This window comes from Sordaria macrospora, chromosome 2 (genome assembly GCF_033870435.1).
Source record: "Sordaria macrospora chromosome 2, complete sequence".
Classification (NCBI taxonomy): Eukaryota; Fungi; Ascomycota; class Sordariomycetes; order Sordariales; family Sordariaceae; genus Sordaria; species Sordaria macrospora.
Genome location: NC_089372.1, coordinates 3,579,241 through 3,605,120, shown reverse-complemented (window position 1 = coordinate 3,605,120; position 25,880 = coordinate 3,579,241). Strand labels below are relative to the sequence as shown.

Sequence of the window (25,880 nt, the reverse complement as noted above, 5' to 3'; positions counted from 1 at the left end):
AGTTAAAAGACGTATGAATGCTCAGCTTACTAGCAGCATAATAAATTGGTCAAAAGGGGAGTGTCTCAACGTAGGTAGCTTTGTGTCGATAACCGTGTTGATCATCTATGTTGGATATAAATGACTTGCAAATTGCTTGGAAAGGGGAAAATCAACTGATGGATTCACCAAAATGTTTATCGTCAGGCTACATAATGGATCTGTATCCATTCAACAGCAACTCATGCCGCATTTTCAAACCCCACCATGCAACGGAAAGTGCAGTCCAGCATCGAGATTCCGTACAGCGGGAGTGAGGTGCTTCGTGTAACGCAGCTGCATGTGCAGTTGATGTCTAGTACCCCGCCTTTTTAAAGAGACTCGATGACCACGATAGAGATCGTGGCACTGACTAACCATTACTTCAACTGCTGACGTGGATCAAGTCAACAAACGCCAAACAGCATCATACCAAGCCAACATCACAAGACCCAGCCAGAACGAACCAAACCCAACCATGGGCGACTTTACCCACCCCCAACGAACGATCCACGGCCCCCCTCGCCTCCTCGACATCCAAACCACCGTCCCGGACCTACGCCTCCTCTTCCTAAAAAACGTCTCCATCCCCCTCCAATCCTCAAACTCTCCATTCCCCATCCGCGCCAACATCTACCTTCCCAAAGAAAAAGAAAAAGAACCCCTAGACCAACCCGATGATGACCACCACCAATCCAAGAACAAGACCAAGAAAAAGAGGAGATACCCAGTCCTAGTAACCTACGGGCCCTACGGCAAGGACATCCCCTACTCTTCCTTCCACTCTTCGTCCTTCGCCGAGGTCAACGCCGAGCAGCGGTCCGAGTTCTCGGCCTGGGAGACGCCCGACCCCGTGTACTGGTGTGGCCAGGGGTATGCGGTGGTGCGGGCGGACGAGCGCGGGACGGGCCAAAGCCCCGGGTTGCTGGATACGATGAGTAAGGGTACGAGTGAGGCGTTTTGTGGGGTGATTGAGTGGTGTGCGGAGCAGGAGTGGTCGAGTGGGAAGGTGGGGTTGTTGGGGGTTAGTTATTATGCTGGTGAGTTTTTTTTTATGTCTGTTTGCTTGGTTAACATATGGGGTTGCGTCTGGTGGTGGTCGAGAGGAGAAGGACCTGGACAAGAAGGGGAAAGAAAATCCGAGAAGAATACAATGGTTATTGACAAAGAAGAACAGGTTCGCAATGGCGGGTAGCTGCCCGTCTACCGAAAGGCTTAACGGCCATCATCCCCTGGGAAGGCATGTCGGATTACTACTGTGACCGGTGTCGACATGGCGGAATCCTTTCTAACAACTTCATTGATATCTGGTGGAACCGCCAGGTACTCGTAAATCAGTATGGCCTGCCCGGCCGCTCCAAACTGGAGTTCCCACCTGACGGACCCGGCGCCAGGGGACAGGAAGACACGATCGAAGGTGACCTGACCGAGGAACAGCTGGTATCGAACAGGAATGACCAAACCAAAGACAACGAAGTGCACCGGTTCCGCGATGAAGACTACTACGCCAGCAAGGAGTATCGACTTGAGGATATCCAGGTTCCGGTGCTGAGTGTGGCGAATTGGGGAGGTATCACGCTGCATCTGCGCGGTAACGTGCTTGGTTATCTGTATGCCGGGTCACGATTCAAGTATCTGCGTTTCATCACTGGTCGGCACGATCTTCCGTTCTACTACAAGGAGCAGGTTGAGATGCAGAAGAGCTTTCTTGACGCCTTTCTCAAGGGAGAAGACACGGTAGGCTGGAGTGTCCCTGGCAAAGTCTCTCCAGTCGAGGTAACACTGCGCAAAGGTAATATCGGGTTCAATGATGCAGAGAAGGAGAAAGCGTACGAGAAAAGGTCAGAGGGCGCATGGCCGCTTGATTCAACAGAGTATACAGATTTCTATCTTGGGTGTGATCACACTCTCTCCCGGAACGAGCCAAATCCAACCACGCCAAAGCAGCAGATCGGATATAAAGCTCTCGGAAGCCTGGACAAGCATGAGCTGGTACAGTTCATCACGGCACCCTTCGAGAAAGAGACCGAGATAACCGGCCATATCGTGGCACACTTGAATGTCTCGGTGACACCCGAGAATCCGCAAACCGAGGAGGCAGATATTGACATCTTCCTGACCATCCGCCATATTGACCCATCAGGGAACGAAGTGTTCTACACCGGGACGGCGGGTGACCCCGTTCCTGTCTGCAAAGGCTGGCTCCGAGTGAGCAACCGGAAGATGCACGAGGAAAATCCCAAGCACAAGCCCTGGCTTCCTTATAGAGAGTACTTGTCGACCGACGTTCTCCCCGTCAAGTCCGGAGAGGTGTACGGCGTTGATGTTGAGCTCTGGCCAACCAATGTGGTGGTGGATGTAGGTGGCAGGATTGTGCTCGAGGTCTCCGGTGGTGACACGCAAGGGGCTGGGATCTTCCAGCACAACTCCGAGACAGACAGGTGAGGTTTCCTTTTAAACGTTGTGACATTCCATGGTTGTGGGGGCCGCGTGCTAACTTTTGCTCCAGACCCGCCTCCAAGTTTGCTGGCCAGAACCATCTCCATTTTGGAGACGGCCTTGACAACTATGTCATCCTGCCGATAATCCCATAGCTCTTCTGTCTGGGCTGTGCAACGTGGATGTCAGGCAATCGTTCGACAAGCGAGAAATAGTGTTGGATTCCAGAAGAGGGGGTGTCGTATGCCTGATGTATAGCCTTCCACTGAAGTGCTTTCTCTGCTAGTGTTACCAAAAAAATCCCAAAAAAAATCATAATGAACTCCGGGTATTGTACGCCAAGTTTGGTTGTCCGTAAATTCCGCTGAAAAGATATGCTTCTTGTCGATTTGTCGTGACCAAGTTTCCTCCTAGTCGCTGCTTCCTCCACCTTCTTGGCCGTTCCCGCTGTACCTCCGCGTCCAGCCCGGCATCCCCTCTTCATCCACCATCCTCCCCGCGAGATACCCAACGTTGCCACGCAACATCCATCAGCGTTGGCGCAGATTTTGGTCTGGTCCGTTTGCCGTTGTCTTCGTACCAGGCGTTATTGAGTAGATGATGATTTAGCCGAACTTTCTGGTGCCGCCCTTGAATTTCTCCTTGTTCTCCTCCTTCTTGCCCTTGCCGATCAGCTCCAGGTGACCAGCTCTGGCGCCCAGCATCTTCTCGGTTTTGGCGACCATGCCGGCGGTGAACTTCTTCTGGACCTTGTCGGCCTTGGTCTTGTTCTTCTTGACCTTGGAGACGCCCGACTTCTTGGGAGTCTTGCCGCCCTTGGACCGGTTGAGTCCAGGGTTGGGCTTGGTGATTTTGCTGCCCGAGCCTTGAGCCATGGTTGGCTGGTTTGGTTCGGATGGGATTGTGTTTGAATGAGGCGACAACCGGATTGTGGAGGTCGCGCAAATTGAAGAAGGAAAAAAGAAGAAGGAACGGAAAAAGAAAAAGTTGCACTGCAGCCAAAAGTGAGGCAGGGAAACCACCCTCACACCGCCAAAATTATGTCCGGCAGAATTCTTAGGATCCAGACGAACCCGACGTTGCGCACAGACCAATCCCCACAATCCCCTCCACGCGGCATGTTCCGCCTCCACCAGGACAGTTCCACGTTCGAGGTACCTTGTACCCGTCTGACTGTCCACTACTCAGCTACTGGCGTTATCCCCTATCAACCACTGAAGCTATACTGAACTGTTTCACATCATTCAAGAACCACGTAACAACAAACGATATATACGCCTTTCACGACATCAATACCTTACCAGGGGCATCCCATAATTGAATATCAGGCCGGTCCTCGACGCCAACAGTTTAATTCCGTCCTCGCTACCAATCGATCCATACCAGCACTACCACCACTTAATATCCTCCACGAATACCGATAATCAAGATGTCCGACCCCTTCGGAGCCGAGGCCGAGTTAATCAATATCGAGAGCCACTTCCACCAAGGCCAATACCAAGAAGTCATCGACTTCGACACCTCCTCCTTCAGCGCCGACAACGCCCTGCCGGCACGCGTCCTCCAGCTGCGCGCGCGCATCGCGCTCGGCCAAGCCGAGGACGTGCTCGCCGAACTGCAAGGGGAGAAGAAGCCGGAGCTGGAGGCGGTGGGCGCCTTGGCGCAGCTGAGCAGCGGTGACGTCGAGTCGGCCGTGGAGACGATCGAGCAGCTGGCGGCCACGGACGCGGGCGAGATCGGTATCGTGCAGGTCGTGGGCGGGACGGTGCTGGCGGCGGCGGGCAAGGCGGACGAGGCGCTGGCGCTGCTGCAGAAACACCAGGGCAACCTGGAGGCCGTGGCGCTGATTGTGCAGATCTACCTGGCGCAGAACCGGACGGACTTGGCGGTTAAGGAGGTGGCTAGTGCGCGGAGGCTGGCGCAGGATAGTTTGTTATTTAACCTGGCCGAGTCGTGGGTCGGGTTGAGGCTGGTTAGTTTTGTCCCATTTTGATGAGGCAGAAGCTTGAGCTGGAAGCTGTTTACTGACATGTTGTACTATGAACAGGGCGGCGACAAGTACCAACAAGCATTCTACGTCTTCGAAGAGCTCGCGCAAGCACCGGCTACCTCCTCGGTACGGAGTCTGGTCTCGCAGGCCGTTGCCGAGCTCCATCTCGGTCGCACAGAGGAGGCTCAGGCTGCTCTGGACCAGGCGCTCAAGAAGGAGCCCGGATTCGCGGACGCCATTGCCAACCAGCTCGTCTGGAGCGTCATTACTGGTCAAGATTCGGCCGAGTACAAGGCGTACGTTACACATATACACCTGGCTACAATTCCCGATTCCCTTCTTTCCAACTATATATATGCTAACATGACGTGTCTGCTTCACAGTGCCCTCGAGCAGGCTAACCCCAGCCACCCCTTCCTGACCGACTTGGCCGAGAAGAACGATCTCTTTGACAAGGCGGCGACAAAGTACAAGGCCAAGGTGTCTGCTTAAAGCGAAAGAGACGTGTTGGGCGGAGAGGTGACGATGAACATGAAAAACTATCTCTTAATTCACACACAAAAAGGACAAGCCGGGGAAGGGACGAGTGAAGACAGATGAGGGTGTGGCATAATGTTTTGTTGAATGAGATTTGAGCAGAGGAAGATAAAATCTGTGACCTTGGTAGGCAGTGATGCTTGCTGACATGCGAGTGGCATAAACATACTAGACAGAGAGGAAATAATGGTTCTCACGGCGATGAAGTCGTCACAACGCCTCTTCGCGATCGATGTAGTGGGAGATGTAAAGCCTTAAAGCATTACGCGGCTACCCTTGGGTGATGAAAGAACCCGACCGATCATGTGTCTTTCGAACTACGTCTCCCAATACCGTAACCATGGCGAAATGATTCAAGTTTCAAGTTTCAAGTTCAGCCTCAATACCTACCTGACCCTCGGCTGAACTGCCAAGTCATGGGTTGTGTGTGTGTGTGTGTGTGTGTGTGTGTGTGTGCAACTGGAAGATGACTGAAGTGAGGGCGGTTACGCTCGATTAAGAATGGTTGGATGGGTTGAGGACAATGGAGGTCGGACATGAATAGTCGCACATCCATCGGAAATGGGCTGCCGCGCGCTCTTACACACATCATCTTACATCGGTGTAGTGTGTTTCCGTATAGTGGCGCCCGCGCTATACCTTAAGGTATTTCCTTAGCGGTGAAAAAGGCCTATTTTGTATCTCCAGGGGTGTTGACCCAATGGATAAGTGTTGATAACCCAATGCTACCTTTACAACACTTCTAGTGACTCGGCAATTAACACTAATGCCTCGTTGTGGCAGCCAAAACTAACGGTAAAAGTGTTACTCCAAGAGTACCTCAAAGTTGTTGTGCGGAAGGTACAAAATAGGCCTTTTTCACCGCTAAGGGGATACAAGTGGGTTTGTGGAAAAGGGGGCGAAGGAGGTGGGTGGGTGAAGGGGGTAAGGGGACCAAGTGGACCCTGATGTAATTCGATGAATGAATGAAGATCTCAGCCTTAAACTGGTAGGTGACAGTGAGCCGGAGTTTGAGTGGCCCCGACGGGAAGGAATGCCTCTATGCGATGACCGAGGTGCGAATGCGATTCTGATATCACGGCGTCTTCCATGCTGACGATGCATTCTGTTGGTTGAATTTTCCAAACATATTGTCTGTTGGGAGCTGACTAGATCACTTCAAAGGGAAGAGGTGCCGAGTGACAAGTCTAGAGTGAGAAAGTCAGCCTTGGCTGAGTTGATGTTGGCTGAGGGCGAAAAGGGAGGGGTAAAGTGACGATGATGAAGGTGGCTTGTACCAGGGACCAGCGGCAGTCCTCTTTTGTTGGTCCAACATGAGGTCTGGTGCCGTGAAACATTGCAGTTGCATCATTGGAATCCATCATCCCCCAGAGAGGGACGACTCGAAGGAGATGTTTAACCTTGAAATGGCGGGGAAATGTTGAAGATGAAATGGTTTGACTTTGGGCCGCCTGTGATCCCATCTTGCCCGTCCCTCCCGTCTTCTACAAGTGTCAAAGGGAGCATATGGGACCCAAAACGGCGGCATCGGTGCGGACCCTACCATAGAGGGGGGCGGCTGGGCGGAAGCGGCAGCCCTGCTTGGCTTGGCTCTCTTTCCGCTGGGAAGCCGAGGAAGCTTGGCCTGCACGGTGCATCTTTAGGTGACCCCATTCCCGATTTCCCGTTTCTTGTACATATTCCAATTCCAGTCTCAAAATGGCCAAACAATGTCAGCAAAAAGTCCGAGAATAGAAACCTCCTTGAGAGAAACACACGACTTCAGTCAGTCAACAGTCTGGAGAACATCGTACTTGTAACGTCCAACAGCATTTTGATGCAGGTAATCAACCCACTGCCACTACACTAGGCAACAGTTTCGCAGTGTTCCATCCATTAGGTTACCTACTCGGAAAGCATGCTCGATTCGATTACTTCCCTACCTGCCAGTTCGGAGAGATATATCGTAACAAGCAGGTGACTATCAAAGAACAGGCAAGTTTCGTACCGAGGACGCGGTTAGGTAGGGGATATGATTTGCATGCGCGGTTTATTTTATGGAAACGACGGGACACACTTTCCCTTCTCTCTCTTCAGCCCGTCTCATGTTTACACCATCCTGGCCCTCCCATAGGCTCGTTGGAATGACGGCCCACCGCTTGTTGAGGGCCAACGGCGCGGTCACTGTCAATTTGTGGGTTGACGGCTTTCAAAAACAGTATGCGCCCTTGGAGATTTGAAGACAGACTAATAAACAAACGCGGGCCCGAGTATCCGGCCGGAGATCCCCAGGGGTATGTATGTAGTTGGTAGGAGGCGTCAAGGCGGTGGACAAAACTCCTCCTTGGCGGATTCAAAAAGTTGAAACTGTCCTTTGCAAGTGTTTGAGCATCACGCAACCTCTTTTTCTCTCTTCTCCATCTGTTTGTTTCCTCTTCAACCAAACATCAGCCTCACAGCCTCGATACAAGAAGAGAAAGCATTGGATCAGTCGGAAAGTGGGAACAGTTCCAAGACTCCAAGCCCCTCGCCGATCTCAGCTTCCACGACTTCCATCCAACTTGTCATCCACTTGGCTTACCCAAGGCCCCCACTCCACTCGAGAATCGCATCGCATTGTCTGGTGTACCTACTGTGGTATTTAACCAGCAATCCCGGCCCGAATGACGTCTCTGTCCTCCAGCTTCAGCTGTCCCTGATACACACACCGTCCCGAGTCCCGACTGTCACCGATCTCCAGTACTCTTCAGCTCTCGGTCAAAATTCGCATGGCTACCGCCCAGTTCGTCTCAAAGCCATTTTGAGTCCAATTCCTCTTTTCCAATCGATCTTGGTGGTTAAGCCATAAGGACTTTTTGCCGCGGCATCATTGCATACCTTACCTACGAACGCATCATCATTGACGCATTAACGCCGGGTGTAACTCGACAAATATTCCCAAACCACAGCAACGAACCCCTTTTACGTTTTGGTCATTAACGACGGGAGACACGATATAACCACCACCTCTTATTCTTGCCATTGAACCCCAATAAAGTCAAAAGGAACGAACCTGTTTGGGACCCTTTCTCCCCCACACTATTCCCCTTCCAAGCATTGCCCATCAATCGATTACACACAGGCACCCATTACCTACCATACATAGCGGCGCTACCAAGTACCAACCAGGACAAGCGAGCAACTCCCAAACAAGAAACTTGGAAGCAACCACAAGCAGCAACAGGCGCCCGCAGCACCCACCATTGACGATTGACGACGCTCTCCCCACGACAAATCGACTCTTACGCAGCACACTACGATTATCGGGCCCCTCCTTTTTGCCTTGTCCTGCCTTGGCTTGGCTGATCGATCCCGTCGATAGTGACCCGTCAATCCCGTCACTGCATCCGTCACCCTCACTGGGGAGCACTGCCACTGCCAATATCACCGTATATAAGCTCCATAAGTACCGAGCCGGGCGACCCCGCTAGGTCCCCCTTCCCGCTGCCATGGTTCGCATTATTCCAAACCGTCTCAAATCATCCAGCAACTCCTTAGCAACTAGCAGAAGCGCAAGTCCAATGCGAAGCAAGGGCGATTCAGCAAGCCCCGAGGGGCGCAGAGACACGGGCTTGGTTCTGGATGTCAAGATCATACAGGTGTGTGTTTATGTTTACTTATGTGGATGCGCGTTGGCCCGCATGATCCGGATCGGATCGCATCGCATTTCCGCGGCGGCAGCATTACTGACGATTGTGTTTTGTTTACTATAGGCCAGAAACCTTGCGGCAAAGGATCGAGGAGGAACATCAGACCCTGTAAGTTACGCGACACCCAATTACATCTTTGACAATTACCGACTAGAGGTATCGTTGCGGTATTGGTACCGACACTGACTGCCTGCTGCGTTCAGTATCTCGTATTGACCCTGGGCGATGCCAAATACACAACCTCCACGATACCAAAGACTCTCGACCCGATCTGGAACGAGCACTACCAGTTTCCCATCAATGGCACGACAAGCCTCACTCTCGCCGCTATTTGCTGGGACAAGGATCGCTTCGGAAAAGATTACCTGGGCGAGTTCGAGCTTGCCCTTGACGAGGCCTTCGCCGAGGATGGCATCACCGATCTTGGGCCAAGCTGGTTCCCCCTCAAGAGCAAAAGGACCGGAAAGAAGAGCAGCTTCGTGTCAGGCGAGGTGGAGCTGCAATTGACCATCGTCGACAACTCGAACCCCGAAGCCACCCCCAGAGAGCTCTACGATCAGTTCATTTCCGTCACCAAGTCCGCGCCTGTGGCCGATACCGCCTCGCAAGTGTCGTCTACGCGCTCCAAGAACGCATACGAATTTACCAATGGCGATAGCGACACCTTGGGCATCGTCTACCTCGAAATTGGAAAGATCACCGACTTGCCTCCCGAGCGCAACGTAACCAAGACTGGCTTCGATATGGACCCCTTCGTCGTCATCTCGCTCGGCAGACAGACCTTCCGCACCAAGACGATCCGACACAACCTCAATCCCGTATATAACGAGAAGATGATCTTCACCGTGTCCAATTACGAGCAGATGTACTCCTTCAACTTCACCGTCATTGACCATGACAAGTATTCCGGCAACGACTTTGTCGCTTCCGTGAACCTTCCAATTCGGGAAATTATGGAAAAGGCACCAAAGCCCAACCCAGAAACTGGTCTCTATCAACTCGAGGACATTCCAGAATACGCCCCAGTGCAGAAGAGCAGTGGCCGATTTGCGAGATTGGGCCTGTCTCGGACGGCCTCTTCTCAAAGCTTGAGCAAAGCCGCCAGACCCGGTCTTTCTAGGCAAAATTCCACAGCCGCAAAGGAACCATCGGTGGCTGGGACTCCTCTCCAGGTTGCTGTCGACGGTCCTTCGGATTCCAGTCGGAGTTTCCTTCCCCCACCTAGCCCGGCCTTGCTGCCCCCTGGGGAGAATCCCATTGCGGCCGCGGGTGCGGCTGCTACGGCTGGCGAGGTTGCGCCCCAATCCGAAGGAGACGATGACTTCACTTTCTTGACTCTTCCCCTGAAGATGAAGCACCTTGAGAAGTGGGAGTCCAAGCACAACCCTCAACTCTATCTTCGCATCAAGTACATGCCATACCCCGCGCTGAGACAGCAGTTCTGGCGGGCACTCCTGAAGCAATACGACGCGGATGAGAGCGGGCGCATCAGCAAGGTTGAGCTGACCACGATGCTGGACACCCTCGGTTCCACATTGCGCGAGTCTACCATCGACAGCTTCTTCCAGCGATTCCCCCATAGGATAGAAGGGGACGACTCGGATGATTTGACCATGGATGAGGCTGTCATTTGCTTGGAGGATCAGCTGGAGGCCAAGTCACGCTCGACCACGCAGGGAATGGTCGACAAGGTCAAGGACAACGTAAAGAACCTCCTTCCTGGTCACGGCAAGGACTCTGGTACCACTAGTGATCTGGAGGACGGCGAGACTTCGGCCGGCGGTTCGCAGCTTGCCGATTCGACCCTCAACGTACCGGATCTGGGCGCCTCGGGTGAGGAAGGAGACCTGCTTGATCGTGATGACTTGAACCTCTCATCTAGTGGCGAGGAACACGTCGTGGAGATCAAGGAATGCCCTATCTGCCACCAGCCTCGCCTCAACAAGCGGAAGGATACCGACATTATCACTCACATTGCAACTTGCGCCAGCCAGGATTGGCGCCAAGTCAACAACCTTGTAATGGGCGGCTTCGTCACCTCCAGCCAGGCCCAGCGCAAATGGTACTCCAAGGTCATCACCAAGATCTCGTACGGCGGTTACAAGGTGGGAGCCAACTCGGCCAACATTCTGGTGCAGGACCGCATTACTGGCCAGATCAATGAGGAGAAGATGAGCGTCTACGTTCGACTCGGCATCCGCTTGCTGTACAAGGGTATCAAGTCTAACAACATGGAGACGAGACGCATCCGCAAGCTCCTCAAGAGCCTCAGTGTCAAGCAAGGCAAGAAGTACGATGACCCGAACTCCAAGGCTGAGATCCCCAAGTTCATCCAGTTTCATGGTCTCGATTTGTCCGAAGTCGCGATGCCTTTGGAGGAGTACAAGACTTTCAATGAGTTCTTCTACCGCGCACTCAAGCCCGGTGCCCGCCCCTGTTCCGCTCCTCACAACCCATGCATCGTCGTTTCTCCCGCCGACTGCCGCTCCGTTGTCTTCAACAGCATCGACACGGCCACCAACGTTTGGATCAAGGGTCGCGAGTTCACCGTCAAGCGTCTGCTTGGCGATGCCTACCCCGAAGACGTGGCGCGGTACGAGGGTGGTGCGCTCGGCATCTTCCGTCTTGCGCCACAGGATTATCACCGCTTCCATATCCCCGTTGACGGCATTTTGCGCCAGCCCAAGACGATCGAGGGGGAGTACTACACTGTCAACCCGATGGCTATCCGGTCCGCGCTGGATGTGTATGGCGAGAACGTGAGAGTGCTGGTGCCGATTGACAGCCCCGAGTTCGGCCGCGTCATGGTTATCTGCGTTGGCGCCATGATGGTCGGTAGTACCGTCATTACAAGGAACGACGGTGACGAGGTAAAGAGAGCTGAGGAGCTCGGATACTTCAAGTTTGGTGGTAGCACGATTGTTGTGCTCTTTGAGCCGGGCAAGATGGTGTGGGATGAGGATTTGGTGCAGAATTCCATTCTGCCTTTGGAGACTTTGGTAAGCCAAATCCATTGACTGTCTTGTAAGGGCCTTTGACTAACAGTAACAAACAGATCCGTGTTGGCATGTCGGTCGGTCACGCGCCCAATGAGCCGCAGTGGACTCCTGATATGCGCAAGGACGAGGCCGATATCACCTCCGAGGACAAGGCCAATGCCAAGCGCCGTATCCAGGGCCAGGTCGCCGAGGAGTCGCCGGAGGACAGCGGCAATGATGAGATGATCTCGACCATGCCTAGTGAGGTGCCCCCTCCCCCGGCGATGGGACCATGAGGAAGAGGTCTCCGCCGTTGGGCTCCACGGTGGTTCAGGTAATTTTGTATTAGTCACTTTGGGATATCGGTGTATGTTTATGGAAGCGCTGAGTTTGAGCGACGTCCTGTATAAAGAGTTGTAATGTTATGATTTTACGAAGTATCGATATTAGTAGCACGCCAGACGTCAACAGTCGTTGCATTACGCCGAATAACTAGTACAGGCCTTGTGTGTTTGCTTCGTAGTATTTTTGGGGTATCATAAACCAACGAAAACTAGTCACTGGTTGTTCTCAACCTAAACGCATACTCCAGTCCATTTCCCAACCGAAGCCCAAGCCATAACTCCCTCAAATGCATCTTTCCCCGCTTCCATTGTCTCCCCCATCCGGCGCATGTCAGAACCGCCCACCAAAATCAAAAGCTCTCCAATAACCTATCAACCTTCTTCCTCTCATCACTAGGCCCCTCCCCATCTTCCCCTTCCCTCGCCCTCTTCCTCCTCCCACTCCCCTTTTCTCTCTCCTTCTCCTTCTCCTTCTCAGCCCTCTCTTTATCCAACTTCTCCACCCTTCCCCCCACCCTAGCCAGCAAAACCCTCATCCTCTGTAACTCGGCCTCCATCTCCCCGTTCTTGGTCACCAGATTCTCTTGCACCGCTTTCATTCCTCCTCCTCCTCCTGCTGCTCCTCCTCCTGGTCTTTCCACCCCTCCTGTCCCCTCCCCCGTTTCTCTTTCTCTTCCCGCTTCCCCTCCCGCATTTACATTTAAGCAGTCCTGGTCCTTCGAATTAGAATCGGAATCCTCAAACACCTCAACCAACCCCCTAATCTTCCTCAACCTCGCCACCCTTTCCAACACCTTCCGTTTCTGCCCATCCAGCTCCTTTAATCTGGCAACTAACTCCTCAAACCGCCTCGCTTCCATCGGATATTCTTCGGCTTCTTTTGACGAGATGGAGGACCAGGAGTCGGGTATGGAGGTGATTATGCGGGGGAGGGTTAGGTCGGCGTTTACTCGTAACCAAGCTTGTGCGTCCTCGTCCTCTTCAACATCCCCCTCATCATCACCCACCTGGTGACCTTTTGCTAGTGCGGTGGAAGTGGAAGTGGAAGAGGTAGAAGTGACGGTAAAATAAAGTTTATCAATCTGCTCCGCAACATGCCGCGTCGCGACGGGCGGGTAGGCGCGCCGCGAGTGTTGGGTGAGCAGGTGGTTGAGTTTTGTGAGGGCTTCGGTGAGTGGTTTTTGGGGAATAATGTCGTGGTCTTGGTCTTGGTCTTGGTCGTTTTCGGAACTTGAAAGAAAAGTGCGTGACGGGGCCAAGGGTTGCGAGAGGGTGCGAGTTTGGGTAGTGAGGAAGTCGGATTTTAGGGAGAGGATTGTTGGTGGTGGTAGCATTGTGTTTTTTGTTGATTTTTTAGAAGTGGTTGATGCGACTGAGTTGTGAGAGGTTGTTGTTGAGATTGACGGTTACAGTTATTCCTGGCTGATGAATGATACGAGAGTGATGCTGTTTTGAGAATGATATTGATTGGAGAACCGCGCGTTGACCCTAACCCTGACTGCCTCGGATAATGACAGCATGGGATGAGGGGTCGCTGTGGATGCGCGCTGCAGCGGTTAACTGTACCTGGCATGGGGTAGTGGAGCTTGGGCCAACCACCCGATACTCGCAACACTTATGTTGGCTGGAAGCTTGCCCCGGTCAACAGGAATTTGGAGATTTCGAGAAAAGAAAACACCTGTTCCTGCCACCAGAAGATTCCCAAGGTCGCCTCAGTCGCTTTGTTGTGTTTGCGACGACAATCGGGGTTGTCATTTCCACCACCACCATGCACCAGTAGTACGTACCCTTCTTTTTCGGAAACCAACCCGACTCGAGAAAACGTCCGACTCCATGGAGAACTGGAGAAAGATGGAGACACTGGCAATGGAGATGGAGACGAAGCACATGGAGAACCCCTCAACTTACTCGAGTCATGAACCCAGGACAGCGCTCTACTAGGATCCCTTTCCCAACCATGCGGTCGCATCATCTGGCACGCAACGCGACGAAGACGACGACGACACCGAATGTGTACAGACGACTTCACGCCGCTCATCATGGGTTGTTGCGCCCACAATGCTCTGTAACAGGAGCCCTCTCTGCCGGTCGCTGTCTCCTCGACTCCTGCCAACAACATGACGTCGTCCCCCACATTCCACGAACCTCCAAGAGGACATTCATCAGCCTCTTCACGCCGAAGCCCGAACGAGTCGTGAAGCTGCCCCATTTTGACCCGGGCTACAATGTGCTTCTCCAGTACCGGAGGAGCGAGGTCGAACAGGAGCGCCCTCCTCCGCGGGACCAGCTGGTGACGGCGTTCAGGAAGTTGACGAAGTTCAAGGCCGACACCAATAAACCACTGAATCCCAACCAGGCCTTCCTCTTGAGAACGGTGTTGCATTATCTTATGGTCACCAAGCCCGAGGCGGACGCTCCCGTTGACCTTAAAATGAAGGATCTCGAGACGGCCATGGACGCTGCATTGCTGCCGCCTCCTCGGGGCTCTCCCGAATTCCATCTTGCGCTGGCCCGGTTACTGCACGAGGAGATCGTGCGTAGGAGGCTGATCTTGTTGAATCCCGACGAGCGCAAAGCACACATGACCGCAGACGACTTTGCGAAATACATCAAGGCATTGACGCAATACGGAGGCTCCCTGGAAGCAGCAGCTCAGATGAAAGAGTTCTGGAAACAACTAAAGGACGAAGGGAGCGCTACCAACTTCAAGGGGGCGGGGAGAATCTTGTTTGCGGTCCTGCAGGGCCTGGCGAGCGAGGGTCGCGAAGAGGAACTATTAAAGGTTTGGGAGGAGACGCAAGAGACGGGAGCCAAACTCATTCCGGGCGTGCACCAAGTCTTGGTCACGTTTTATGCGAAGCAAGACAAACTCGAGGAGGCGAAGGAGTGGTATAACAAGCCTATACACAATGGCTTCTCTCCCAACGGAGAGACGTTTCTGGAATTGGTGCGATTATCGCGACGGTCAAGCCAGAAGGAGAAGTGGGATGACTGGCTTTTGTCGGTTTTTGAGGAGGTGGTCAAGGATCCGTATGCGAAAAAGGGGGCAGTGGACGCCTTCTTGCAATGGTCGGTTTTAACTCTGGATAAGGGGCCGGACGGCATCAAGAAGTACCTCCACACCATGGCCAGCGGCGATTTTTACAAAAGTCACCTCAAAGGCAACTACAAGAGTGACAAGGTTACAGTTAATGCCACCACCATCAACCGGCTTATGGAAGCCGCCATGGAAAAGGGGAATCCGTACCTGGCTGAGAGGTTTTGGCAGCTGGCCAAGGACTTTGAGGTCAAGGCTGACGTTCACACCTACCTGAACCAAATGTCTTATCGACTCGACGCCAACGACATTGAAGGCGCTCATCAGATATTCTCGAAACTCGCAAACGGCGCCGTCGAGATCGAGTTCGAAGAAGACCTACCTGTAATGAACAAGTACCTCCGCGTCTTGTGCGCGCAGCCGGAACCCGACATCCAGCGTATCCTCACCATCACCTCGGCTCTCGAGCAGCGCCACGCCGTCCTGGAGCCGGAAACCATTGTTGCGCTCTGCCTCGTCTTCCTCAACCACGACAAGAAGTTCGACGTGATCGACACCCTCTCCCTTCACTCCGTCTCCATCAGCCACATCGAGCGGCAGCAGATTTACAAGGCCTTCGTCGACTACATCTGCTCCCCCTCAACCACGACCGACCGCGCCTGGGACGCCTACTCGCTGCTGCGGCAGTACTTCCCCGAGACCTCGATCGACGATCGCGTCCGGCTCATGGAATCCTTTTTTGAGCGCAAGAAGCCCGAGATGGCCTGTCTCGTGTTCGGCCACATGCGCGCCCACGACGACGACAACATGCATCCCACCGCCGACATCTACGTGCGCTGTCTCGAGGGTCTGGCCAGGTGTCCGCCCGCCGAGCAGCGGCCCACCGACCCGGCATCTTCGCTGAAGATGGTGCACAACATGCTCAAGATGGACACGCGCATCGATATGAGCACGAGGCTGTACAACGGGCTGATGCTGGCGTACGCGGCGGGCGGCGACCCTTTCACGGCGCTGGATTTCTGGGAAGAACACATCACGCGCTCGGCGGAGGGTCCGTCGTATAACAGCTTGGCGATCATGTTCTGGTGTTGCGAGCTGATCCCGCTGGGCGATCGGTATGCCAGGCCGGTGTGGCAGAAGATGTTGCGGATGGACCTGGAGGTGCCGCAGTTCGTATTTAACGCGTATTGCGCGGCTATTGCGAGGAGTAACGCCGGGTGGGGGAGGAAGATGGACGAGGTGTTTAAGCTGATCAAGGGGACGGATGCGAGCTTGGGGTATGGGGCTAGTATGATGACGTGAGTTTTGCCTCCCTCCCGTTCTCTGCCATTGTTGAAAATTTCCTGTAAAAAGAAGTCTGAAAAGCTGACAATAACCTGAACAAACAAACAGGCTCGGAACAACTTACAACGCCCTTCCCGACCCCTGGTCCAAGGAGGAGTTTGCCGCCTGGGCAAAGGAGGAGTACCCGGAGGAGTGGGCGAGATTGGAGAGTAAGGGGCAGAAGGGAACTGAGTACTCGGGGCCGGTGTTCAACATTACCAGGGTGTTTGAGGCTTGATCTATCATCTACTATATAAGGATATCGACAGTAAAGTAAAGGAAAGGAAGAACAGGACTTGTACAGAAATTCATGTTTTTATAGTTAGTGAGAGACGCAGAGGGAGAGGCTTGCATTGTTGTATTATTGTTGCGTTAGGTGGTCTTTTTGGGCTGTTGAGCGGAAAGTAAGAAGAGGATGTTTGACCGTCTTTGGGTCGGTTGTACAGTACTACAGTTTTTAGCATACTTAGACAATAAAAGAGCTTTGGTAGATGGTGGATAGGTATGATGGGAAGCGGTTTTTGTCTAGTGCCTTATTTTGTTCGTTTCTTTCGTCAGTGCAGTGTACCAGGGGCAGGGGGTCATGGTGTATTCCAGGTTATTAAGTAGAGAGGAAACTGGTCGTTCACCCGTCGTCTTCTCACCCAGCTCAGATGCTTCACTAGGTATCCGCTTTGCCGTCCTTCAGAATCGCACCTTTGTTGACCACCCCGCCACCCAGACCCAAACTTTGCAAAATAATACCCATTTTCATGTGCCGTGTGTATACAGTAATAATAATACACCAAACTCTATATAAAAGCTGTTATAGAGTCCACCGATCAACCACCCGGCATCTTTCCGGCCCATGCCATGCCATCCTGACATGCTGCTAACCACACAGCATCATCACTCACGCCCAGGAGTCAAGCGCAGTCTCCCTATAATTTCGCCTCACCCGTCCACTCCCAAGCTATAGACAACCTAGTGCTCATCCTCTCCATCAAAGTTCTTGGTCTTGTTCGCCTCGCGGCCCTTGGGCACAACAAGCGGCAACAAGTGTCTGCCCGTGCTCTGCTTGAGGATCTCGGGGTGCTTGTGCACGGAGGGGTGGATGCCGAGGCCGATGGCGCGCCGCACCATCTTGGCGATCTTGCGCTGGTTGACGGGTTTGAGGCCCGTCTGGTTGGAGTGCTTTATGCGGCCGAAGGCGGTCATGTAGTCGGAGACGAGGGAGAAGTTCTGTTTTTTTCCCGAGAAATAGTGTCAGCAATCTGTCCAACTTGGCCAACAAAAAAGGTATGTGTGTGTGAGTAGAAGGACGAAAAAAACATACACGATAGTTATCCAAAGGACTAAACCCCAGCTGATCAACCGCGTCCGCCGGCGGCGTCCACTTTCCCTGGCGGCCGCCCTTCATCTCGTACGCCGACAGGTCGCGCGGCGCGTACACGTCGCCGTTGCTCCACTGGCGCTTCATCTGCTTCATGTAGTTGGCCGCCGTCACCTCGGACTGCAGCATCTCCTGCACCTTCTGGCTGTTGTAGTAGGTGCTGTGTCCTGCGTCGTTGAAGCTGCTGCTGTTGTTTCTTCCTCCTCCCCGGCTGCCGGAACCGCTGTTTAGGAGGTTGAACATGTCCGACTTGTACTGGTTGGAGCCCGACGAGCTGTTGTTGTTGGTGTGGTTGTTATTGGTGCGCGGGGCATTTTGGAAAGAGGTGGTGGGGATGTCGCGGACTATTGATGGTGAAGCATTGTTAGCTTATGTGTTATGTCTGTAGAGCTGTAGAGCTGTGTGTATCGAGGTGGTGCATCGTGTGTTTGCGACACCGAACGGAGCGACATACTGGCAGCGGCTGGCGAGGTGGTCGAGAACTGGGCGGTCCTCTGGCCGGCAGCGCGGGACTGCCTGAGCGCAGAGGAGAGGAATTGACGAGAGGACGACATGGTGGTGGTGTGGTGGGGTGTCGTGGTGGTGATCACAACACCTTGAACAGCTGGTGGTGTTGACGATGTGTGTAAGTCCTCCCGGCAATTGGAGCTCCGTTTCGCGATCGGTCGGGCTCGGGGGTCGGAGGCTTGCGACGGGAGATGCGGCGGCGGGGGGCACACAACGGTAGGGTGATTGGCTCCGGGCCGGCAGCGACACTTTTTGGCGGATCAATCAACTTTTCGGCGCACTGCCGGGGCCTGCCGCGAACTGTGGGAGCTGTTGCGGCTGACAGCTGGCAGGGCGGGAGCTGAAGTCCTGAAGCAGTTTGTTTTGTGGGGTAAAATATAATCCATTGCAGGCCAAGAGCGCGCTAAGCAAGGGGGTCCGGCTGGCGAGAAACTGTGGGGCAAGATTTTTCATTGCAGCAAAAGTTCAAACACCAGCCCAGAACACCACCACCACTGCAGCTGCTGCTATCAGATTACGATAGTGAACCATCCATCCCCTCCATTCCGTCGCCTCCACCCTTTCACTTACGATTGATACCGCATTTTGATACCCTCCCACGACGACGGCCTTTTTCTTGAAAGCGACCAAGAACACCACTTCCACCACTAACACCAACAACAAACCGTCAACATGGTCCGCAAGCTCAAGCACGCGGAACAGAAGCTCCTTCGGAAGACCGACTTCATCAACTACAAGTCGGACAACAAGCACAGAGATCATGATGTCGCCAGGTGAGCTCACTTACTCGAAGTGTTTATCTTTTTGTGAAAGAAGATTCCGCTAACAGTCAAACAGACGGTACATGATTCAGAAGCCTGAGGACTATGTATGTTGATTCATGTCATGGATGAAATTCACAGTGACGTTCTCATGGTCATCATTACTGACCCCCTTCTAGCACAAGTACAACAGGATGTGCGGTTCCCTCCGCCAACTCGCCCATCGCCTCAGTTTGCTTCCCCCAGACAACGAGGTGAGGCGAAAGCACGAGGAGCTTTTGCTCGACAAGCTTTACGACATGGGCATTCTTTCGGTATGTCTCCCTGTATCATATCAAACCTCACTTTGAGCAGCTATTAACGTCCGACAACAGTCCAAGTCCAAGCTGTCGCAGGTGGAGCACCAGGTCACAGTCTCGGCCTTTGCCAGGAGGCGACTACCCGTTGTTATGACCAGACTTCGTATGGCCGAGACCGTACAAGCAGCAACCAAGATGATCGAACAGGGTCACGTCCGTGTCGGTGTCGAGGAGGTCCGTGATCCTGCTTTCTTGGTGACGAGGAGTATGGAGGACTTCGTCACTTGGTCTGTCGGCAGCAAGATCAAGCAGAACATCATGAAGTACCGCGACAAGCTGGACGATTTCGAGCTTCTCTAAATGGGAGAGCATAGCATGGCTGTGGACGGCATATCAAGAAGTGGTAATGGTACGTTGGGGGAAAGGCTGGAAAACGGTCTACCGGGAAAGAGCATACTACTGCGTTGTTGTTTGCAAGTTGGCATTGGGTGGAGTGCTCATATGCGAGCAATCTTCTGTGGCGTTTAGGGTAAAGGCATTCAAAATTTGTGAAAGGGATTTCAAGATACCATCATCATTCGGATTTCCAGGTCAAGAACTCGGAGTTGCCGAAGTGCAGAGCTCTGTCAGTTGAACTTGCCATGTCGATGACTAAAACTGGTGAGTGTTCCTTCCAAAGCGTGGAGTTATCTGACCACCCGACATCTCTCAGGTCTAGCAGGTACCTATGTTTGCTCCCGCGTTCCTTCCGTTAACCAGCACTAGAATTCTAGGGAACAAAACATCCGGCAAGCATCGGTCCTTCCCTAATGTACACCATCAGAATACCGTTTTTTCCATAGTTGTGGGCTCATTTACCTCGCTCACTCCTTCGTGGGTGTTGTCCTTCGCCCGCTCCTCTTCTTGACTTTTCAGTTTCGTTCTTCATCTCCTGCTCCACTCCCTACTCCCTAGAGAGACTGGCCTAACAAATGTCTCCATATTCTTAACGACGTATCATCACTCACTTCACCTTTTATCCTCAGCTTTATTCCCTATCCTACATGGTCTTGGCACCCCTGGTGGTCTTTTTTCTGTTACCAAGGTTCCCTAATACCCCTCCTGCTTCCTAATCTTGGTCATAATCTCGAGATCAACAACAGCTGGATTTCCCTTCGGCACTTGGGGACACCGGGCCCCATACCAGACCAACACCCTTCTGTATGAGTTCTTCCCCCGGAAGAGCTCTCCAGACTTCAAATCCCTAGTCTCACCCTCTAAGACAGACAAACCACCATGCCTACCTTCGACAAGAGCCACATTCGAGATGCGAACCCATACTCTGGGCCCATCGATCCGCCACCATACCAGCGTTCTCCCTCTCCGGAGATGCCTGTCTCTAGCCCCAGAGGTAACAGTGCCTACCAGGAAGCGCTGAGTAACTTCTCGCATTCTCGTTACTCTTCGACGGATCGTGACTCGGTTCCCAAGTATGAGCATCTCGACTCGGTTCCGAGTCCGAACATAACCATCGAGTCAGGCAACATGAGATTCCTGATTCCTCCGCGACAACGTATGTCTAAGAGTCATCTTTGTCCCCAAAGTCCGCTAACTGTTCAGATCCTTTCACTCCCACGGAGACTACACCTACGAGTTCTAGAGTCCTGCACAAGGCAAGCTCCCGAGTCACATTCGACCTTTCGCCCCGTGATCTTGAGTCGCCACCGGAATCGTGCCGCGACTACTTCTATGGCGCAACGTACGAGGAAGACCCGTCTGGCCCTTCTGCCAATGTCAACGGACCGCCCGGGAAGAGCTAGAATCTCTACCCACTCAAAGAATGGATGGAGACGAGCGGAAGCCAGGATCCATCAAGGAGTGACTATATCCACCATGCATTGCCCGATAGTCAAGTGTCCCAGCTTGTCACTTCAGATCATCATCACCAACATGGTCACAGCTCGGAACCCAAAGTTCGAACGGTTGCGGAGCTCGCAAAGTCTAGAACAAGCGATCCCACCGGACGAAGGGGAGTGCCAAAGGTTGTTCCGTCGTCGGATCTGCCGCCCTTGTACCGCCCAGAGGGAATGCTTGACTTGGCTACATACATTGCCTCCCGGGATCCGAATCCCTTCGGCGATCGACAACCTCAAGGGTCTGTTACAAGCCATAATCTCGATGGTACGACGCGCTATCGTGGACAAAGGAACGTCTCGAACCTCAGTTCATCCCGAGCGGAGTCTCTTCGTCACCACAAGTCCACCGACGGCCACATGACCCATTATTCTGGCCATTCCTTGACACCAACATTGCAGCCATATAACGATGGCGATGGCTCAAGAGATTTTACTGTTGATCAAGCAGTGATTCCTCGCTGGTTTGTAAAACACAGATCAGCATCTGAGCTTGTCGCATACTGGGAGTCGATCCAAGGTGATAACGATGCCAAAAATGCCACGCCTGCCCCCCAAGGCTTGCCACAACGACCTAGGGCTGATAGTACGATCATCTCTCCCAATTTTATGGGAAACACGAACCGTACTCTTCTCGGTAAGGCACCCGAGGAGAAGCTTTACCCTGTGGCCGAACATATTTCAGTCCCAACGGACAATAATTCGGACCCAGTGGCAACGTCGCCAGCCATGGCAAATTTGAACCGCACAAGAGCCTGGCTACGAGATCTGATCAAGCAACCGCAGCCTTACAAGACCAGGTTCACCGAGCTCCCGCACAGAGATCCAATGCATGAACCCTTATTGGAAGACTACGATTCTGCGGATCCTCGATCACTGCTAAGGAAATCCACAGCCGACGCCTCCATAGACATGAAATTCCGGAGTACTGTCAACAATCTGGAGAACCTTCTCAGTGAAGCAATGGAGCTGGCGGCAGCAACTGCCCAGCGAGAAGTTGATCACCAGTGCCCAGACTATTATGAACTTGACGAGCTCACCCATCGTGATGTGCCAACGCCTGCGAGTTTAGACGAGAGCTTCCCCAGCGAAAACGGGTCGATGGTGAATGAGGTTGGCGACTTTGACTACTGGACTGCTGTGGAAAGCGCCTTGGGAATCCAGCCTAGCAACGATAGTAACAGACGAGAGCCGAAGCACTACCGGTCGGCTCCAGGAATGCGCAGTAGGAACGTGGCAGTCAAGATTCCAGTGAGAAAATCCAGTTTGATGAAACCCAAGGTCAAATCAAGCTACTCGACTCTGGGTGGTCCTCATTACGAAGATTTTGACGAAGAACCTCCGGTTCATGACCCGGCTCCAGGGCCAGCTGATCTAAGGACCAAGCAGTCATCGAGATCAGTAATCCCGGCCAGTCCACCCGCCAGTACAGACTCACCACCGACATTAGGGTGCCTGCCAAGGGTTGCTTCGAGACTCAGAAGCTACCGTAGCTTTGGCGCGATACGGCCTTTACGCCGTGTCAGCTCGCTGCGACCGCAAGCTGATGGTGCTATGGATACTCCTGACGATGAAAGTGACTCTACAATCATTCGTGCATCACTCAAACACAGAGTTCCAGTTTCAGGTGAGTGAATGTCTGGTGCAACTAATAATCACCAAAAATATGCTAACTTTTAACAAGGGCTCGATGGACCAGCCGCATCAACTGGAAATCGTTCACAGCAATCCCATAACTCGTGGAATTACGGTGATGATTCCAGGGGTCTGGGAGAAGGCGAGCCAAGGGACGCGCCAGATACTCGGATTGATCTACGTGGAAGGTCTCATGTCAGCCTCCGTGGCTACCAGGGCTTTAGCCTGGCACGAGCGTACCGTCGACAACCAGTAGCCCGAGACTGGTCTACTGCCCGTAAAAGGTTCGTTGCCGGAGTCGCATGTCTGAGCACGGCCTTCATCGGTATGGTTATCGGCATCTATGCTGGTCTTGTCCCATCCATTCAGTACTGGATAGCTGATCTCAATCACTATGCAATCCTGGGTAATGTCTTCTTCTACTTGGGCTTGGCTGTTCCCACCTTTTTCTTCTGGCCTTTACCGCTGTTGCACGGCCGGAAACCGTACATCCTGTCAAGTTTGATACTCGCGATGCCTTTATTGTTCCCCCAGGCTATTGCCGTCAGCACATGGCGGTCACCATACGTGAGCACTTGGAGATGGGCTCTTCTAGGCTCACGCGGGTTCATGGGGCTCACTCTTGGGTTTGCGAGTATGAACTTCCACTCCATGCTGACGGATCTGTTTGGAGCCTCCCTCATGAGCGCCAACCCACATCAGGAGGTGGTCGACAAGTTTGACGTACGCAGGCACGGAGGCGGCATGGGCGTGTGGCTGGGGCTGTGGACATGGTGCTTCACTGGTTCCATTGGCATTGGGTTCCTGATCGGAGCAGCGATCATCAACAATCTCAACCCATCATGGGGCTTTTACCTCAGCATCATGATGCTGGCTGTCGTGCTTCTTCTGAATGTCATTTGCCCGGAGGTCCGACGCTCTCCTTTCAGACGGTCTGTGGCAGAGGTCAAGGACGGTAAACAGGTGTCACGGAGAGTTGCTCGCGGGGAGGTCATGATGCACCGGGTGAAAGATGGTCCGACCTGGTGGTGGCAGGAAGTCTAGCACGGTATTCTGCTATCACTGGAGATGCTTCGACAACCCGGATTCATGATTATGGCCGTGTATGTGGGATGGATCTACGCGCAGGTGATTCTCATCATCTGTCTGCTTGGCTCTCTCACGTCAAAGGATTACCGGCTCAGGTCGCCTTTGGTTGGCCTTTGTGTTGCGTTTATCTCAATTGGCGCACTGGCTTCAATACCTTTCCAGAAGGCGAGCATATTCTCCCGCCACAGGCACTACCCTCAGCTGTCCAACATGGACACCCTTCTCGACAAGAAGTTTACCTGGACGTCACATCTTCTTCGCCGCGCCATATTCCTTACCCTGTTACCTATTCTTGGTATGGCATACACGGTGTCGTCAGCTGGAGGTCACATACCGGTACCTGTTCCTGTCCTTTTCGCTACTCTGATAGGCACCATATCCGCCCTTGCAGTAGCCGAATGTAATGGACTAATCATGGAGAACTTCGACTGCTCCGACCTACTCCCGGGTATGATTGGCCGTCCCAGAGGCTATTCGAACAAGCAACCTAAGCGCACAAACTATTCGTCCCATCCGCGGATAGCTGCTGGGTTTGCTGTCTGCCATACCTTTGGCTTTCTCCTTGCGGCACTGGCGACCGCTGTAGCCGGAACAGCACAGCGAAACCTCGGCCAGCGGGAGGCAACCGGTATTGTAGCTGGCGTGCTGTTTTTGTTGACTGTCCTCTTGCTTGCAGTCCTTGTTCGTTTCAAGGAAATTGAAATCATCCCGGTCTCGAAGACCGTCGAGATGGAGAAGTGGCAGAAGATTCGTCGTGAAAGCATTCGTAAATCTATCATTGAGATCAAGGCTGGAAGACCCCTTCCAGTGACGATGACTGATGAGGAGATCTGGCGCCCTCACCTTCCCGGAAACCCATCAAGCCAATTCCGAAGAGTCAACATACTGGAGTTGGGCGCAATGACAAGATGGACCGAGATCCGGAAGAAGAACAAGCTGATTGACGAATCGGCCGCACATTTGAATCGCGCAGCGCTCGAGTCTGCGCGCATGGCTGTCGAAGATGCCACTGGAATTGGTGCAAGAACTACAAACCTTATTCGAAAGGTCAGCAGTCGCAAGGGAAGGAGAAAGCAGGGCCAACCCCAACGCACGATGTACAATCACCGAGGTGTGCCAGTTCAGACGGAAGAAGCAGGCCCAAGCCGCGGTGACACAACGTCGCCCGACAAGTTTGGTCTTTATCGGTTTGATGCTGAGCCAACGAGGGTAGGCAAGCAAACACCTACTTTGACAGTGCCTCGTGAATCGGATGGTTTCTCCTTCCAAGCACATTCTGACCGAGAGGCTGGGAGTGTGCTTGAGCGTCCCGTCCCTGAAAATGATGAGGAAATGGATGATTTTATCACTTCCTCGGAAGATGATGGGAACGACAGAATTGAGTTGGACGAACTGGGACCCTTGGAGGGCCCCCCAAGCGGGCATGCAAGGAAGGAGGTTTGAACGTTGTTGGTTCGGTGAGGGTGGGTTGAGTTTGGTCGGGTAGCCCGGTTGCAAACATTCCTTTATCATTCTCGAATATGAAAATCCTAAGAATCATATCCTGAAGAAGACCTTCTCCGTGGAAATCGCAATGTTGGACGAACGTCTTTTCGGATGATCAAACACTAAGAGTTCGGATAGTCGCTCCACTTTTCAGGGGATTTTGGGTTGGTTTGTTTACTTGTTGCCGTATGAGGTTAGCACCCGGCTTCCGTCCCGAGAATGTGGGGAAGGAGCGGGGTTGGTGAGGACCTCAATAACATGCCGTGGTTCCCTCCCTCCGTTGATCTGCGTTTGCTATCATTGGCGGTGAGAAGAAAGTGAGACAACCCACGAGGTTCCCCTGAATGATAAGCATTAAAAACCCCAGAGCCTCGCGTAGTTTCTCTCCTCAGTGCTACTCTCCATTACGACATCCGTCTTGCATAGAAATCACAGCGATACCCAACGGCGTCGTGCCTATCGACTTACCTCTAATTGAACTCACCTGAAAATATCATCACCAACCA

The 25,880-nt window shown here is 53.1% G+C and overlaps 11 protein-coding genes across 11 annotated transcripts; 8 read left to right on the top strand and 3 right to left on the bottom strand.

Moving 5' to 3' along the window:
• The first annotated feature begins 291 nt into the window (after positions 1-291).
• Positions 292-2,671, top strand: SMAC4_02688 (uncharacterized protein). The gene is made up of 3 exons (XM_003352205.3): positions 292-1,058; positions 1,196-2,459; positions 2,528-2,671. The coding sequence occupies exons 1-3, from the start codon at positions 497-499 to the stop codon at positions 2,610-2,612; spliced, it is 1,911 nt and encodes a 636-aa protein (XP_003352253.2). The 5' UTR covers positions 292-496; the 3' UTR covers positions 2,613-2,671.
• A 277-nt stretch (positions 2,672-2,948) lies between these two features.
• On the bottom strand, positions 2,949-3,401 carry SMAC4_02689 (uncharacterized protein). The gene has a single exon (XM_003352206.2). The coding sequence runs from the start codon at positions 3,330-3,332 to the stop codon at positions 3,063-3,065; it is 270 nt and encodes an 89-aa protein (XP_003352254.1). The 5' UTR covers positions 3,333-3,401; the 3' UTR covers positions 2,949-3,062.
• A 485-nt stretch (positions 3,402-3,886) lies between these two features.
• On the top strand, positions 3,887-5,428 carry SMAC4_02690 (uncharacterized protein; the record flags this gene model as incomplete). Its single annotated transcript, XM_003352207.2, has 3 exons — positions 3,887-4,429; positions 4,505-4,743; positions 4,831-5,428. The coding sequence occupies 3 exons, from the start codon at positions 3,887-3,889 to the stop codon at positions 4,937-4,939; spliced, it is 891 nt and encodes a 296-aa protein (XP_003352255.1). The 3' UTR covers positions 4,940-5,428.
• A 2,942-nt stretch (positions 5,429-8,370) lies between these two features.
• On the top strand, positions 8,371-12,171 carry SMAC4_02692 (uncharacterized protein). Its single transcript, XM_066089827.1, has 4 exons — positions 8,371-8,601; positions 8,716-8,760; positions 8,856-11,651; positions 11,708-12,171. Exons 1-4 carry the CDS (start codon positions 8,452-8,454, stop codon positions 11,924-11,926), a joined length of 3,210 nt encoding a protein of 1,069 aa, XP_065946161.1. The 5' UTR covers positions 8,371-8,451; the 3' UTR covers positions 11,927-12,171.
• Positions 12,172-12,324: 153 nt separating this feature from the next.
• SMAC4_02693 (uncharacterized protein) lies at positions 12,325-13,308 on the bottom strand (the record flags this gene model as incomplete). The annotated part of the gene is made up of 1 exon (XM_003352210.1): positions 12,325-13,308. One exon carries the CDS (start codon positions 13,306-13,308, stop codon positions 12,325-12,327), a length of 984 nt encoding a protein of 327 aa, XP_003352258.1.
• A 623-nt stretch (positions 13,309-13,931) lies between these two features.
• Positions 13,932-16,832, top strand: SMAC4_02694 (uncharacterized protein; the record flags this gene model as incomplete). The annotated part of the gene is made up of 2 exons (XM_003352211.2): positions 13,932-16,309; positions 16,404-16,832. The coding sequence occupies 2 exons, from the start codon at positions 13,932-13,934 to the stop codon at positions 16,570-16,572; spliced, it is 2,547 nt and encodes an 848-aa protein (XP_003352259.1). The 3' UTR covers positions 16,573-16,832.
• A 65-nt stretch (positions 16,833-16,897) lies between these two features.
• On the bottom strand, positions 16,898-18,421 carry SMAC4_02695 (uncharacterized protein). The gene is made up of 3 exons (XM_003352212.2): positions 18,161-18,421; positions 17,650-18,050; positions 16,898-17,555 (listed from the first exon to the last, which is right to left on the bottom strand). The coding sequence occupies exons 1-3, from the start codon at positions 18,258-18,260 to the stop codon at positions 17,298-17,300; spliced, it is 759 nt and encodes a 252-aa protein (XP_003352260.1). The 5' UTR covers positions 18,261-18,421; the 3' UTR covers positions 16,898-17,297.
• Positions 18,422-18,672: 251 nt separating this feature from the next.
• SMAC4_02696 (uncharacterized protein) lies at positions 18,673-20,185 on the top strand. Its single transcript, XM_003352213.2, has 5 exons — positions 18,673-18,986; positions 19,051-19,081; positions 19,154-19,288; positions 19,349-19,933; positions 20,039-20,185. The coding sequence occupies exons 1-4, from the start codon at positions 18,886-18,888 to the stop codon at positions 19,631-19,633; spliced, it is 552 nt and encodes a 183-aa protein (XP_003352261.1). The 5' UTR covers positions 18,673-18,885; the 3' UTR covers positions 19,634-19,933; positions 20,039-20,185.
• Positions 20,186-20,548: 363 nt separating this feature from the next.
• On the top strand, positions 20,549-21,072 carry SMAC4_02697 (uncharacterized protein; the record flags this gene model as incomplete). Its single annotated transcript, XM_003352214.1, has 2 exons — positions 20,549-20,825; positions 20,873-21,072. 2 exons carry the CDS (start codon positions 20,549-20,551, stop codon positions 21,070-21,072), a joined length of 477 nt encoding a protein of 158 aa, XP_003352262.1.
• Positions 21,073-21,202: 130 nt separating this feature from the next.
• SMAC4_02698 (uncharacterized protein) lies at positions 21,203-23,844 on the top strand (the record flags this gene model as incomplete). The annotated part of the gene is made up of 3 exons (XM_003352215.1): positions 21,203-21,297; positions 21,645-22,792; positions 22,850-23,844. 3 exons carry the CDS (start codon positions 21,203-21,205, stop codon positions 23,842-23,844), a joined length of 2,238 nt encoding a protein of 745 aa, XP_003352263.1.
• Positions 23,845-24,099: 255 nt separating this feature from the next.
• Positions 24,100-25,332, top strand: SMAC4_02699 (uncharacterized protein; the record flags this gene model as incomplete). The annotated part of the gene is made up of 1 exon (XM_003352216.1): positions 24,100-25,332. The coding sequence occupies one exon, from the start codon at positions 24,100-24,102 to the stop codon at positions 25,330-25,332; it is 1,233 nt and encodes a 410-aa protein (XP_003352264.1).
• Between the last annotated feature and the right edge of the window lie 548 nt (positions 25,333-25,880).

Coding starts and splice junctions, on each gene's coding strand:
- SMAC4_02696 (XM_003352213.2), top strand. CDS start 18,886: ATGGTCCGCAAGCTCAAGCACGCGGAACAGAAGCTCCTTCGGAAGACC. Junction 18,987..19,050: donor AGAGATCATGATGTCGCCAG/GTGAGCTCACTT, acceptor ACAGTCAAACAG/ACGGTACATGATTCAGAAGC. Junction 19,082..19,153: donor TTCAGAAGCCTGAGGACTAT/GTATGTTGATTC, acceptor ACCCCCTTCTAG/CACAAGTACAACAGGATGTG.
- SMAC4_02689 (XM_003352206.2), bottom strand. CDS start 3,332: ATGGCTCAAGGCTCGGGCAGCAAAATCACCAAGCCCAACCCTGGACTC.
- SMAC4_02695 (XM_003352212.2), bottom strand. CDS start 18,260: ATGTCGTCCTCTCGTCAATTCCTCTCCTCTGCGCTCAGGCAGTCCCGC. Junction 18,051..18,160: donor CACCTCGCCAGCCGCTGCCA/GTATGTCGCTCC, acceptor CACCATCAATAG/TCCGCGACATCCCCACCACC. Junction 17,556..17,649: donor GTCCTTTGGATAACTATCGT/GTATGTTTTTTT, acceptor GGAAAAAAACAG/AACTTCTCCCTCGTCTCCGA.
- SMAC4_02692 (XM_066089827.1), top strand. CDS start 8,452: ATGGTTCGCATTATTCCAAACCGTCTCAAATCATCCAGCAACTCCTTA. Junction 8,761..8,855: donor GAGGAGGAACATCAGACCCT/GTAAGTTACGCG, acceptor TGCTGCGTTCAG/TATCTCGTATTGACCCTGGG. Junction 11,652..11,707: donor TTCTGCCTTTGGAGACTTTG/GTAAGCCAAATC, acceptor AGTAACAAACAG/ATCCGTGTTGGCATGTCGGT.
- SMAC4_02688 (XM_003352205.3), top strand. CDS start 497: ATGGGCGACTTTACCCACCCCCAACGAACGATCCACGGCCCCCCTCGC. Junction 1,059..1,195: donor GGGGGTTAGTTATTATGCTG/GTGAGTTTTTTT, acceptor AAAGAAGAACAG/GTTCGCAATGGCGGGTAGCT. Junction 2,460..2,527: donor CACAACTCCGAGACAGACAG/GTGAGGTTTCCT, acceptor CTTTTGCTCCAG/ACCCGCCTCCAAGTTTGCTG.